General features: G+C 35.1%; 1 protein-coding gene across 12 annotated transcripts in view; it reads left to right on the top strand.

Annotated features, from left to right (window-relative positions):
* MPDZ (multiple PDZ domain crumbs cell polarity complex component) overlaps positions 1-12,409 on the top strand; it is a 146,547-nt gene that overhangs the window by 27,551 nt on the left and 106,587 nt on the right. For all 12 annotated transcript variants that reach the window (XM_029920278.1, XM_029920276.1, XM_029920271.1 and 9 more), the window contains exons 4-8: positions 6,048-6,257; positions 6,655-6,794; positions 7,433-7,646; positions 8,362-8,490; positions 10,496-10,705. In XM_029920278.1, the coding sequence (XP_029776138.1) occupies positions 6,048-6,257; positions 6,655-6,794; positions 7,433-7,646; positions 8,362-8,490; positions 10,496-10,705 (903 nt within the window). The remainder of the gene's footprint in view (positions 1-6,047; positions 6,258-6,654; positions 6,795-7,432; positions 7,647-8,361; positions 8,491-10,495; positions 10,706-12,409) is intronic.

Genomic DNA, 12,409 nt, shown 5'->3' on the forward strand with positions numbered 1-12,409 from the left:
GATACAGTCTGAGTATACATGCTTTGTTCCTGGCCTTTTCCTCACTTTGTGTTTGTGATATTCCTTCATGTTGTTATATGTAGCTGTAGTTCTTTTCCATTTTTCATTGCATGAATGTACTAGAATATATCTGTACTTCTGTTGATTGTGTTCTTTTTTTCCCAGTTTCTGGCTATTACAAAAAAAAATTGCTGTAAACATTCTAACACACATCCTTTGATCATCATAAGTGTGCATTTCTCTTGGATGTTTACCTACGAGTGAAATTTCTGGGCCTTAAGGTATTTTTTTCAGCATTTGTAGATTCTGCCAAATTGTTTCCCAAAGTAGTTGTAGGACTATGTTCTCACTGTAATGTAAGAAAATTCTCATTGTTCCACATCATTGCTGGTACTGCCAGCTTTAAATTTCTCTTTTTCCATTTCTAGCCTCTGTGGGGGTTATGTTGTAGTATCATATGATGATTAATGATATTGAGCACCTTTGTATATGCTTTTATTGATCATTTCGATATCTTCCTTGGTGGAGTTCTATTTAAGTCTTCTGCCAATTTTTCTATTGGTTTGTCAGTCTTATTGATTTACAAGAGTTATTTTTTGTTGTTGTTGTGTTGTCGTTTTTTTGTTGTTTTGTTTTGTTTTATGTTTACTGAATACAGCTTCCTTGTTGGACATTTCTATTGCAATTGTTTTTTTCTGCTTTGTGTCCTGCCTTTTGACTCTCTTAATTATATGTTTTGATGACAAGAAGGTTTTTTTTAATTTTAATAAAGTCCAGTTTTTAAAACTTTTCCTCTATGTGTTTACACTGCCTTTTTTGTCCTACTTAAATCATTGATTATGCCAAGGATATAAGATTTTCCCCCAGAAGCTTGTTTTAGCTTCTAAATTTTGGCTGTTGTATGAGGTAAAGTATGTTCATAAATTAATTTTCCATTTGAGTATCCATTTGAACCAGAACCATTTATTGAAAAGACTATTCTTTTCTCCCTTATGTTGTCACAGTAAATCATGTGGTCATGTATATGCTAGTGTTTCTAAACTCTGTGTATTCCAGTTTTTTTCAAATAATTGTATCATGTTTTAAATGCAATCTTTTAAAAAAGTTTTTGATTTTCTAATTGTCCCTCCCCCACCGGGAATATAGTTGCTTTTTTATGTTGACTCTTATCAACTTTATTTTGAATTTTGTTCCGATTTTTTATCCTTACTGATTTTCATCTTTCTTTTTTTTTATTATTAAAAAAATAACATCATTGGTATTATTTGGTATCTTTGGTAAACAGCAGGTATTTTGTTTTGTTGTATTATACAGTAGGATAGTTGTAGTCATGTAATGCATTTTTGGTAAATTTTTATTTTAATTCATTATTTCTGTTTTATCTCTGTTGTCTTCATTATTTCTTCTTCCTCTATGAGCATGCTATTTATACTAAATTTTATTATTCTTTTAGTGGTTACCCTAAAGAGTATAATAAGCATCCTTGGCCTGTTAGAGTCAACTTAAAAAAAACAACTTACAATAATTATAGGTTTACAGGAAGTCTTCAATACAATATAGAGAGGTCCTATATGTACTTCACCCATTTACCTCCCCTGGTGACGTTTTGGTAATTACAGTAAAATATCAAAACCAGGAAACTGATAATGGTATAATGTGTGTCAATTTCTTCAGTCCATGTCATTCTCTTGCATACATTTGTGGAGCCACATTTTTCATGACTTACTTAAATTCTCTTGAAAGACTAAGTAAATTGAGAAAACAATTGTTGGCAAATTTGTTGTATGTGATCAAACTAACATTCTGAAGAAAGGTCTAAAAATCAAAGTTTCTTTAATGAAATTGTGTCTTGGGTGTCCAGATTCTTGCACCACCTTAAAGAGACTGAAATGAAAAATAATGCCAAATTGTAAGAGTGCAGTTTATGCAAGAAAGAAGGTGGGGAGCTTAATCAAGATATTTGTGAATGAATACATACATGCTTTAATTAAAGTACTTTCCAGGTGATGTAGTTGTCCTTTGTTATGATTTTTGCTCTATCTGACATTTTGAGAGAACTGAACCAATTTCTGTTCTAACTACATCTTATAAGAGGACTTCACCAGTACTCCTCTAAGTACTGAAGGGTGTTTCATCCTGCTTTTTTACAAAGAATTTGACAACTTTTTAATTGAATGATTTACATAACCTTCATTTTAAGTTTTGTTTTCAGTATTAGCACTAATTAAAATCCATAAATTAGGTTAATACATTTATTTACTAGGAACATAAAAGGCCCTTTTTTGTTTTATTTTTTATTTATTTTTAATAGTTTATTGTCAAATTGGTTTCCATATAACACCCAGTACTTCTCCCCACAAGTGCCCCCACCATGACCATCACCCCCTCCTACCCTCCCCCTCCCCTTTCAGTCCATGGTTCGTTTTCAGTATTCAGTAGTCTCCCTTGATCTGTGTCCCTCACTCTCCCCCACTCTCTTTCCCCCTTCCTCTCCCCCTGGTTCCCTGCCAGGTCTCTCCTGTTAGACCTATGAATGCAAACATATGGTATCTATCCTTCTCTGCCTGACTTATTTCGCTTAGCATGACACCCTCGAGGTCCATCCACTTTGCTACAAATGGCCATATTTCATTCTTTCTCATTGCCATATGGTACTCCATAGTATATATATGCCACATCTTCTTGATCCATTCATCAGTTGATGGACACTTAAGCTCTTTCCATGATTTCGCTATTATTGACAGTGCTGCTATGAACATTGGGGTACATGTGCCCCTATGCATCAGCACTTCTGTATCCCCTGGGTAAATCCCTAGCAGTGCTATTGCTGGGTCATAGGGGAGTTCTATTGATAGTTTTTTGAGGAGCCTCCACACTGTTTTCCAGAGCGGCTGTATAAAAGGCCCTTTTAGATTGAAATACTCAGCCAGAACTTAAACAGAGAACAGATAATTATTTGGTGACTCTTGCTAGTTTACTAGCAACTTACATAAATTATACAGATTGTTTATCTGTATATAAAAATCACCAGATAGTTGTGTTTTCTTCTGTTTATTTTATATTTACAAACCAAGATGGGAGTCAAGCTTTTATATTAAACATTTATGCTGTGTCTGCTATGAACAGGTCTGTCAAGGCAAGTAAGATCTATTGCTGTTTTTCAAGAAGATTGTATATAGTTAGGAGAGCCATTTTATTAAACAGTTACAGCTGAGTCGAAAGGTGCATTTGTGCTTTTTCCTATAAATGTAAATCTGCACATTTAAAAACAGCTCTTTTGTATAATGGTATAATTAGATTATAGTTTTTGGATATGTGATCTCTTTAACCTTTGCTCTTACATTTACACAGACCTCAAGGGCCAAGAGGAGTTCGGAACAGTTACTGACATTGGTTGAACCTCCAGTGAATTTGGAGAAAACAGTTGATATTCAGTACTTTATCTAATTCTTAGTGTTGTACTTGTTGTGGTCCTGTAACTTCCCTCTTAGAGTGCCTTCACATGGTCTTCCATGATATCAGAGCTTCTCTTTCACCTGTCAACTTCATATAGATAGTCTTTATTATTGGAATATGGTTTGTTCATTCTGGCTTACCATAGCAGAATTTCAAATATTTTTCTCCTGTGCAAACACACCATAGGCATTAGGTCTTGGTGTGTGGGATCCTCAGCCTGTCACAAATTTCATTATGCCATCTGCTTCAACCTGAGTGGTGTATCTTCTGGCAGACTTCATTGAAGTTGCCATGGCTCAGGATTAAAAAAAATCAAGTTTGGCATTGCTTTTGAAAAAATATTAATTGATCATGCCTGCTGTAAATTGTAAAATAACCATCTGAAAGGATTCTTGAAAGCCTCTTTTAAACACATTGATCTCTTTTTTAAATGATGATTGTGGATAGTCAACATAACGGTTGGCTTATGGGTAACTTTGTTAACTTACTGAGTCTTGTGTTCAGTTTTAAGGACAGGTAACAGACTCTTAGGCATGGATTGGTGATGTGTTGTAAAATATTTTGATTGCTCTGTCAGTGTAAACTCTTTACCAAATGCCTTATTTCCAGAAATCATACCTCAAATGACTGTTTGCTATGTGTATAGTAGAAATATAGGGACACTATGACAAAAAATCTAGGTCACAGTCTGCTTATTATTTGTGCAACCTTGTATAATTATGTCACCTGTAAAATGGAAATAATGATAGTTGGAGGGTTGTCAGAGAGATGAGATTAGAGTAGGTCCCTAAAAAGATGAACATTTATTCTGCAAATGTATATTGAATGCCAACTTTGTAAGTCACTCTTCTAGAGAATGAGGGTATAATAGAGAATAAAATACTCAACTTCCTCCACTGGAGAATTTTACATTCTAGTCTGTCCCTCCCCACCATTTGGGATGGAAGCTTCATGACAACAGGGCACACGGCAGGTGGTAATAAGTTCCATGGAGAAAAACAGCACAGGGTAAGCTCATGAAGCCTAACGGTAGGGTACTCTCTTGGATAGTGTTGTCAGAGAGAGCTTCTCTGGGATAAAGTGGAACACACCTAAATGAAATAAAGAACTAAGCATGTCGATCCTTGAGGAAGGATGTATGTGGCTGATAGAGGGAGCAGTTTGGCAGTTTGAGGAACCGTGAAGGGGTCAGTATAGCTGGAGCCCAGTAGGTAAGATACACAGTGCAAGAGATGAGTTCAAAGACTATCCAAAAGCATCATTGATGTCCTCTTTCTGAAAAATAATTGTGGGTAAAAATTTACATTACAGACACCCTACAGAAGTGGGAAACTTTTTTAGCTTTAACTGGTGCTCTTTATAACAGCCATATATAAATAATTATAGAACGTTTTTCCAAAATGGAATTATCTTTTTTTGTCTCTGTTGTTACTTTTGTGATTGTACCTGGAGTCAGCCAGACTGCGAAGTTTGAGGGCACAGTCCTCTAGATTTCCAACTCTGTTCAGGATTTGACTCCAACAGCAAAGAATTAAGATCTAACTATGGAGTTAGAGGGAAGAATCCACAAAAGACCATCCTCATTTCTGAGATGAGCTGCAAGTCCTGATTCTTCCTCAAACCTTTGCCAAGTTCAATAATTCAGTAAAAGGGCCTGCAGAACTTTCTGGAAACTGTTATACTTAAGCTTATGACCCATTATAAGGAAAGGGTACAGGTAAAAAACATCAGCCAAAGGAAGGCATAGTGCAGTCTGAGAGGATTTCAAATACGAAGTTTCCATTTTCCTCACAAGGTGTTTCCTTTCCCAAATTGGTATGTGACCAATACGCACAGAGTATTGCCAACTCAGGAACCTTGTCTGATTTCAGTGTTCAGAAATTTTATTAGGGTATCATTTCATAGGCCTAACTGATTGCCTATGTGTTTAACTTTGTGTCAGTTTGGGCTATTATCTTACAGCCTTGGATCCCCCATGAAGAGTGAAAAGACACTTCTATCATTCTGGAAAGTCCAAGGGTATAGAGGTTACTCCTTAGGACTGAGGATAAAAGTCAGACCTGTCTTTGGGAAAGACCAAATTCATTATTACATACATTGTTCTAAATAGAATTCAAGAATGTAGAAGGTAAATGGCATCCTGGAATCCACTCTCTCAGGAATAACTTATATTAGTTTGTGTATAATCTTCCAGATGTTTCATACAAATGTAAACATCTTTTTTGAATGTACATTGTATCATGCTATACACATTGATGACTAGCCTTTTTCACAAGTTTGTATATGAATATGAGTGTGTGTGGTATGTGTGTATGTTTTAATGATACCTTAAACTGGAACACTGGAGGTAGTTTTTAAAAAATTTTCTCATCTAATAAATAATACTGCATTGAGCTTCCTTTTATACACATTTCTGTCTTGTTATTCTCATTTTTGCTCCTTAAAATTAATTTCTTGAAATAGAGTTGCTGAATAAAAGGGTAAAATTTTGAAATTGTATAATGTACCTTCATTATTACCTTCCTGGGATGCTTCTTATGAAATAGTTGATGGAATGTCAAAATTGTTAATAATCTCCATATTGCTCTTAGGTAAACACTGCAACTTCAGCAATTTCAAATGTTGAATATGCCCACGTTCCACATCTCAGCCCAGCTGTAATTCCTTCTTTGCAAAATGATTTGTTTTTATCATCTTCAAATAATGGGAATCTGGAAGCCTTTACAGGGTCTGGTACTCCACACATCAATGGGAAACCTACTTGTGATGAATTTGATCAACTAATCAAAAATATGGCCCAGGTAAGAACATTTCTTCCTGTTAGTTATGATAGGACAGTGTAATCAGGTCCTGGATAATTGGAAGAGTATGTATTTTTGTATTAACATTTTATAGATATAAAATATATATTGTTAAATGTATTTATGAAGACATAATATTTGAAAAACTTTGAAATGGAAAAGGTGGATTTTGTGGGAGTTTGGAGGGTTCAGAGATTTTTCTATTTCATTTTCCTTAATTTTTTTATTCTTCAAGATCAAAATAAAATGCCTCATTGTAGGTGAAGAGTGACAAAAGTTATCTGAGAAAATTCTTTGAAATTTCTGTCATTTTTTAAAGCAACATAATGCCATTAATAAAATAACCGAACAGAACAATTGACTTCCAAATTTATTTTTTGCTTTGTTTCCTGAACAGGGTCGCCATGTAGAAGTCTTTGAGCTTCTCAAACCTCCATGTGGGGGCCTGGGTTTCAGTGTTGTGGGACTCCGGAGTGAAAACCGGGGAGAACTGGGAATATTTGTGCAGGAGATTCAAGAGGGCAGCGTGGCTCACAGGTGAGACTCTCGTGATGTCTTCTGTGTGTTCGATACCACATTTGGAAGGTGTTGGTCGCCTTGGTAGAACTTAGAGAAACAACAGTGACTAAAACAGAAACAATATAATCTGTTATGAACCAGTTTTTAGGATTCTTTAACACTGCTATGATAAGTTATTTTAAAGGAAAGTATCTTTTAAATACAGTCATAATCACTTTTTAGGATGAAAAGGAAAATTTGAGCAGAACATTATTTTCATTGTTATTAATAGGGCTCTTTTCGATTAGATTTAAGTTACTATATAGAAAAATATACAAATGACCCATGATAGCTTGAACTGTATTTTATCAGTGTACTCAAAGAAACAACTAAATGTGTACACTTTTGCTTTTGTTAGTAAATAGGAACATCTAAGATAAAACATATAGGTTGAGTGGGGAGCCATAAAGAAGATGGCTTTCAAATGGGAAGGGCTGATTAGGGATGGATCAGCTGGAGCCGAAACTTATATTTTTGAAATTAAAATTGTAGGGAAGAGCTTCAAAAGGTGGACATTAGAAAACTGGATTAAAAATAACCTAAGAATATATGCCAAAGAAGCTGTCCTTTTCTTGGGAGCTATCAGATACCTTTTACCCCTTTTTTCCTTCTTTTAGAGACGGAAGATTGAAGGAAACTGATCAGATCCTTGCCATCAATGGACAGGCGCTTGATCAGACAATTACACATCAGCAGGCTATCAGCATCCTGCAGAAAGCCAAAGATCACGTCCAGCTAGTTATTGCCAGAGGCTCATTGCCTCAGCTCATCAGCCCCATAGTTTCCCGTTCTCCATCTGCAGCCAGCACAATTTCCGCTCACTCTAACCCGGTGAGTAAATAAGGTTTTTAAAAGGGACAAAACATATTTTTATAGTTCTTTTTCATTGTCTATAGATTTCCATTTCCTGTAGGTCCTTTGTAGTTCTTGAGTTTTTCTCATTTTATTCTTTTATCTCTCCCTAGCTTGGAACGTTTGTTATTTAATTATGATTAAGTCTATGTCTTCTAAATCAACTTCAGCCTTTCTTTGTGTGATTCTTTTAGTTGACTGACTGCATTCTTCAAAAAAAATTTAGTTCTTCAACAAATCTGACTCTATCTGTAAGTCTTGGTTTTGCTTTGTAAATTACAGAATTATATTGTTAGTGTTACTTGTCAGTGACTTTAAAGGAATCCTGTAATTTGAAATCCTCTGGGTCAAGATTTTACAGAGGATAATCTTATCAGGTGATGATTTCTCCTAGATCTTTTTCTTGTTTTAGAAGTTCTACAAAGGATCTTGCAAATCAGTGCCTTTCTTCAGGTGGTTAAATACAGTCACTATAAAAGATGTATTGATAATTTCAAGAATGATTATATCAGTAGTGTAAACAATCTGTTGAAAGGGAAGTATACTAAGTAAAGGGACATTGTTAAGACTTATTATTATGTCTGAACTCTTATTTAATATTAGTTACAAGATAATATTCACAAAAGTCTCAACTGTAATAGAACTTTTAGTTTTCCCAAATTTTTTCAAATTCATACAGGAGTTTTGTTTTCAGGTTCACTGGCAGCATGTGGAGACTATTGAATTGGTGAATGATGGATCTGGACTAGGATTTGGCATTGTTGGAGGAAAAGCAACTGGTGTGATAGTAAAAACCATTCTGCCTGGGGGAGTAGCTGACCAGGTAAGCTATTCCAACATGTCTTTCTTGCTGTTTTATCAAATTATATGCCTTTATCTTTTTTAAGTTTATTAATTCTAAGAGAGACAGAGAGTGAGTGGGGGAGGGCCAGAGAGCAACTGGGGGAAAAAGAATCCCAAGAAGTCTTTGAACTGCCAGCAGTGGAGCCCAGCACCACTGGACTCGAACTAACAAACTGAAAATCATGACCTGAGCCCAAACCAGAGCCAGACACTTCAGTAACTGAGCCACCCAGGTGCCCCTGTGCCTTTATCATTTGCATTTGTGTTCGAAGAAACTGGGCTTTTATATAATGTCAAAGAAGCTATGAGTTAGAATCTGTTTTGCTGGGGATTTTCTAAAGTGTTTCTTAGATATGGGGGAAATATCTTTGGAAAGGGACATTTTTAGGCAGTGATCTTAAAACTCTTGTAGAACCATAGATTAAAGCCCAGGTTAAAGTCCTTGTAGAGGGAGCTACCTTTTATTTTACAATCCTAAGTCCTATTTATAAACATAGTTAGCTGCTGTGTAGGCGCAAGTTATGGAAAGAAGAATACTTTATTATTGAGAGAGAAAAAAAAAAACAAGATTCAACTTGTCCCTTTAGTGATGGGTCACTTGTGCCCTCTTTGTAAATGAATCACAGCCTATTTTTATCACTCGGAGTAGTTCGTTAAAGCATTGCCATTTATGCTATGTGACATTGCTGGGATATATGTGAGAAAAATTGTTGTAAAGTTATTAGTTATGATTTATATTTTAATTTGAGAAGTTCTAGTGCAAGTAACTGCTGTGATTATATCATTTTGTTTATAAAGTTGTTTCTTTTCACATGTGTGTTTGAACTTCAACTAGGAATTCAGTTCATCAAATATTTCTCATATTCATAAATGAAAGGTTTATTTAATTAAAGCTTTATCACTAGAGGTATTGACAGTAACACAACGATATGCATATTTTCTTCCTTTTGGCTCTTAGCCAGCATCTACAGTATTTAATGAAGTTCCCCCAGTTGACTGGCTTACAGTAAATTAGCTTTATCTTCAGTATAGAATTGCACCGACCAATAATATAGCCACTTGTGGCTATTTGCTACTTCTAAAATTCAAATTTAAATTAACTAAAATTAAATAAAATGACAAATTCAGTTTTTCAGTTGGACTAACCACATTTCAAGTACTCTTTAACCACATGTCATTAGTTGCTGCCATATTGGACGATGCTGAACATTTCTGTCATTGAAGAAAGTTCTAGTGAGTAGTATTTGTATGGAGGTAATAAGACTGCTTTTTCACTCCCCTTACCCATCTAAATTTTCATCTCACAAGGATTTCATCTGCAAATGAGTGTTTTAGGGATATTTTTAATTGATAATGCAAGACATAAAATTGTAGTATTCAGTGCTTTCTTGTGGTCTGTACTATATATATTTTTTGAGTAATATGTATTTGCATAGTGACTTGGGCTTTATATTTTCTTGCATCTAGTGGGTAGAAATCAAAATCAAAATCAAAATGAAAAGCTCTTATCAACTATTGATTTAGGGAATATTTGTAAATTTCAGTTACATATATCACATTTAATAACATTAAGATGCTTCAAAAGACAGTTAAAATAACAACCACATGTTTAATGTTCCGTGATTGGTAATTCACATGACTGCTGTTTTTACATTATTCTTTCTCTCGTTTAGGATTTCTCTGATGAAATTAAAATATTAATATCCTGGGGCACCTGAGTGGCATAGTCAGTTAAACATCTGACTCTTGATCTCATGGTTTGTGAGTTCAAGCCCCGCATTAGGCTCTGTGCAGATGGCATGGAGCCTGCTGGGGATTCTGTTTCTTCTTCTCTTTGCTCCTCCCCAGTTCGTGCTCTTGTGCACGCGCTCGCTCTCTCTCGCTCTCTCTCGCTCTCTCTCTCTCTCTCTCTCTCTCTCAAAATAAATAACCTTAAGAGAATTAAAATATATATTAATATCCTGATTAACTGATTCTTTACTCAGCATGGGCGATTATGCAGTGGAGACCACATTCTAAAGATTGGTGATACTGATCTAGCCGGAATGAGCAGTGAGCAGGTAGCACAAGTGCTCAGGCAGTGTGGAAACAGAGTCAAACTGGTGATTGCAAGAGGTGCCTTAGAAGAACCAGCAGCACCTGCCTCCGTGGGCCTCACACTTGCCTCAGCCCCATTGTCTATGCCAGAAATGCGGGTAAGTAGGAAGAAATTTTAGGAGGAACATCATAGACAATAGCATTTAGATGATAGTGATATTCAGAAACCTAGTCTTAATGATATTCTCATGTTAGTGCTAAAGAATGTAAATTCAAGTGTAACCATGTTTCAGCACTAATATCTTATATTAGGAATAATGCGTAACATGAAGAAATAAAAACAAATTTTACATTACTATTTTACATTTTTTCTCTAAGCACATTTATGAGGATAATCTTTTGAAAAAAATGGAAAAACATTTTAGAGAATGATTTGCTACTAATAACTAAAATGTTTAATCTATCTCTTAACTAGAAGGCTCTATGTTAGGTGAGATGTGAGTTCCAGTCATTCTCCTTCAAATAGCTTTCCTTTTAGTATCTTTTGGGAGGGGGGAGGAGGGGGGAGGGAGTATCAACAAAATAATTTTATCCAAAATCTCTTAAAAATTTAAGAAAATTATTACACCAAATTTCTAGATAAGGTTTATAGCAAATGCAAGTCCTATATTCCTTTCTAGTAGATCTAAAAACATCAATGATTTGTTTTCCTGTTAAAGTTTTTTTCTAATTAGTTGCTACAGATTTCTTTTTTTAATATCCTTACATCCTCCACAAGCCCTTTAAAACTTTATTAGAAAGAACACTTGAAATTTCCATGATTCTGTTGTTTTTAGGATTGAGTTAGTTGCTATTTTTTGCAGAGAGAAAGAAGTAAAGAGAGCAAGCTTGTGTATGAAAGTATTTAAATCACATTCTTTTGTGGTAAACAAAACATTTTATTCAGCAATATATAAATGAATGCAATACCGAAAACCACTTGATGTAATTGAAAGCTTAGAAAAATATCTATTCTGTGCATATCATCATTTCTGAAGCTTGTGCCCCTTTTAAAACCATTCGATAGTCAAATTGCCACCCTCTAAAATAGCACTCGCATAAGTCTTATTAAAAATAGAAAACACATTTGTTTCAATTGAAACAGATTTCATCCTGTCATTTTCTTGTAATTATCTAAACTTTAAACTTTTGCTAAGTTTGCACAGATAATTATGTGCAATGAAAAAAATAAATCAAACTTTACTATAAAATTATATCTCATTTAGATGGACTATCTGTGAGATACAGTCAGAGTTTGCTTAAAGACAATCCAAAAACATTACCAACTCACCACAACATGTGTGGGCATTCGAACCCATAGCCTTTGTTCTGTTGTGATCTTCGTAGGGTTCTCTGGAGAATCTGCTGAAACCATACAAGTGCATAATATGCCAATAGCTTGTTGGTGACTTACTGCGCTAGTCCACCGGTGCTCAGTGCAGAGAACCATGCCCTTCAGCCCAGTATACAATTAATAACAACTCTACATGTCACAGAACCCTGCTGTCAGCTGTCATTTCAGGAATGAAGATCAATGTAGAAAGGCATACTTACAAAGAGCTTTTTACGCTAAAGTCTGACTTTATAAAACAAATACAGTTACAATTTTAAATAGCTTTGTTGCATTTCACTGGCTTTCAGAATAATCTTCAGTCTATTAATAAAGTATCTGGAAGATAGTTTAAGTCATATTCATGGTGTTAGAATCAGCTACCGACTTCAGATCACAGCAACCACTTAGTGGACACCATATCCTGTGTGGACACTGTGGATCCTACATCCTACTACAGAGTTCACGTACTGCAGAGCATTTGAAGAGCAGT

This window comes from Suricata suricatta, chromosome 13 (assembly GCF_006229205.1).
Source record: "Suricata suricatta isolate VVHF042 chromosome 13, meerkat_22Aug2017_6uvM2_HiC, whole genome shotgun sequence".
In the NCBI taxonomy this organism is placed as follows: Eukaryota; Metazoa; Chordata; class Mammalia; order Carnivora; family Herpestidae; genus Suricata; species Suricata suricatta.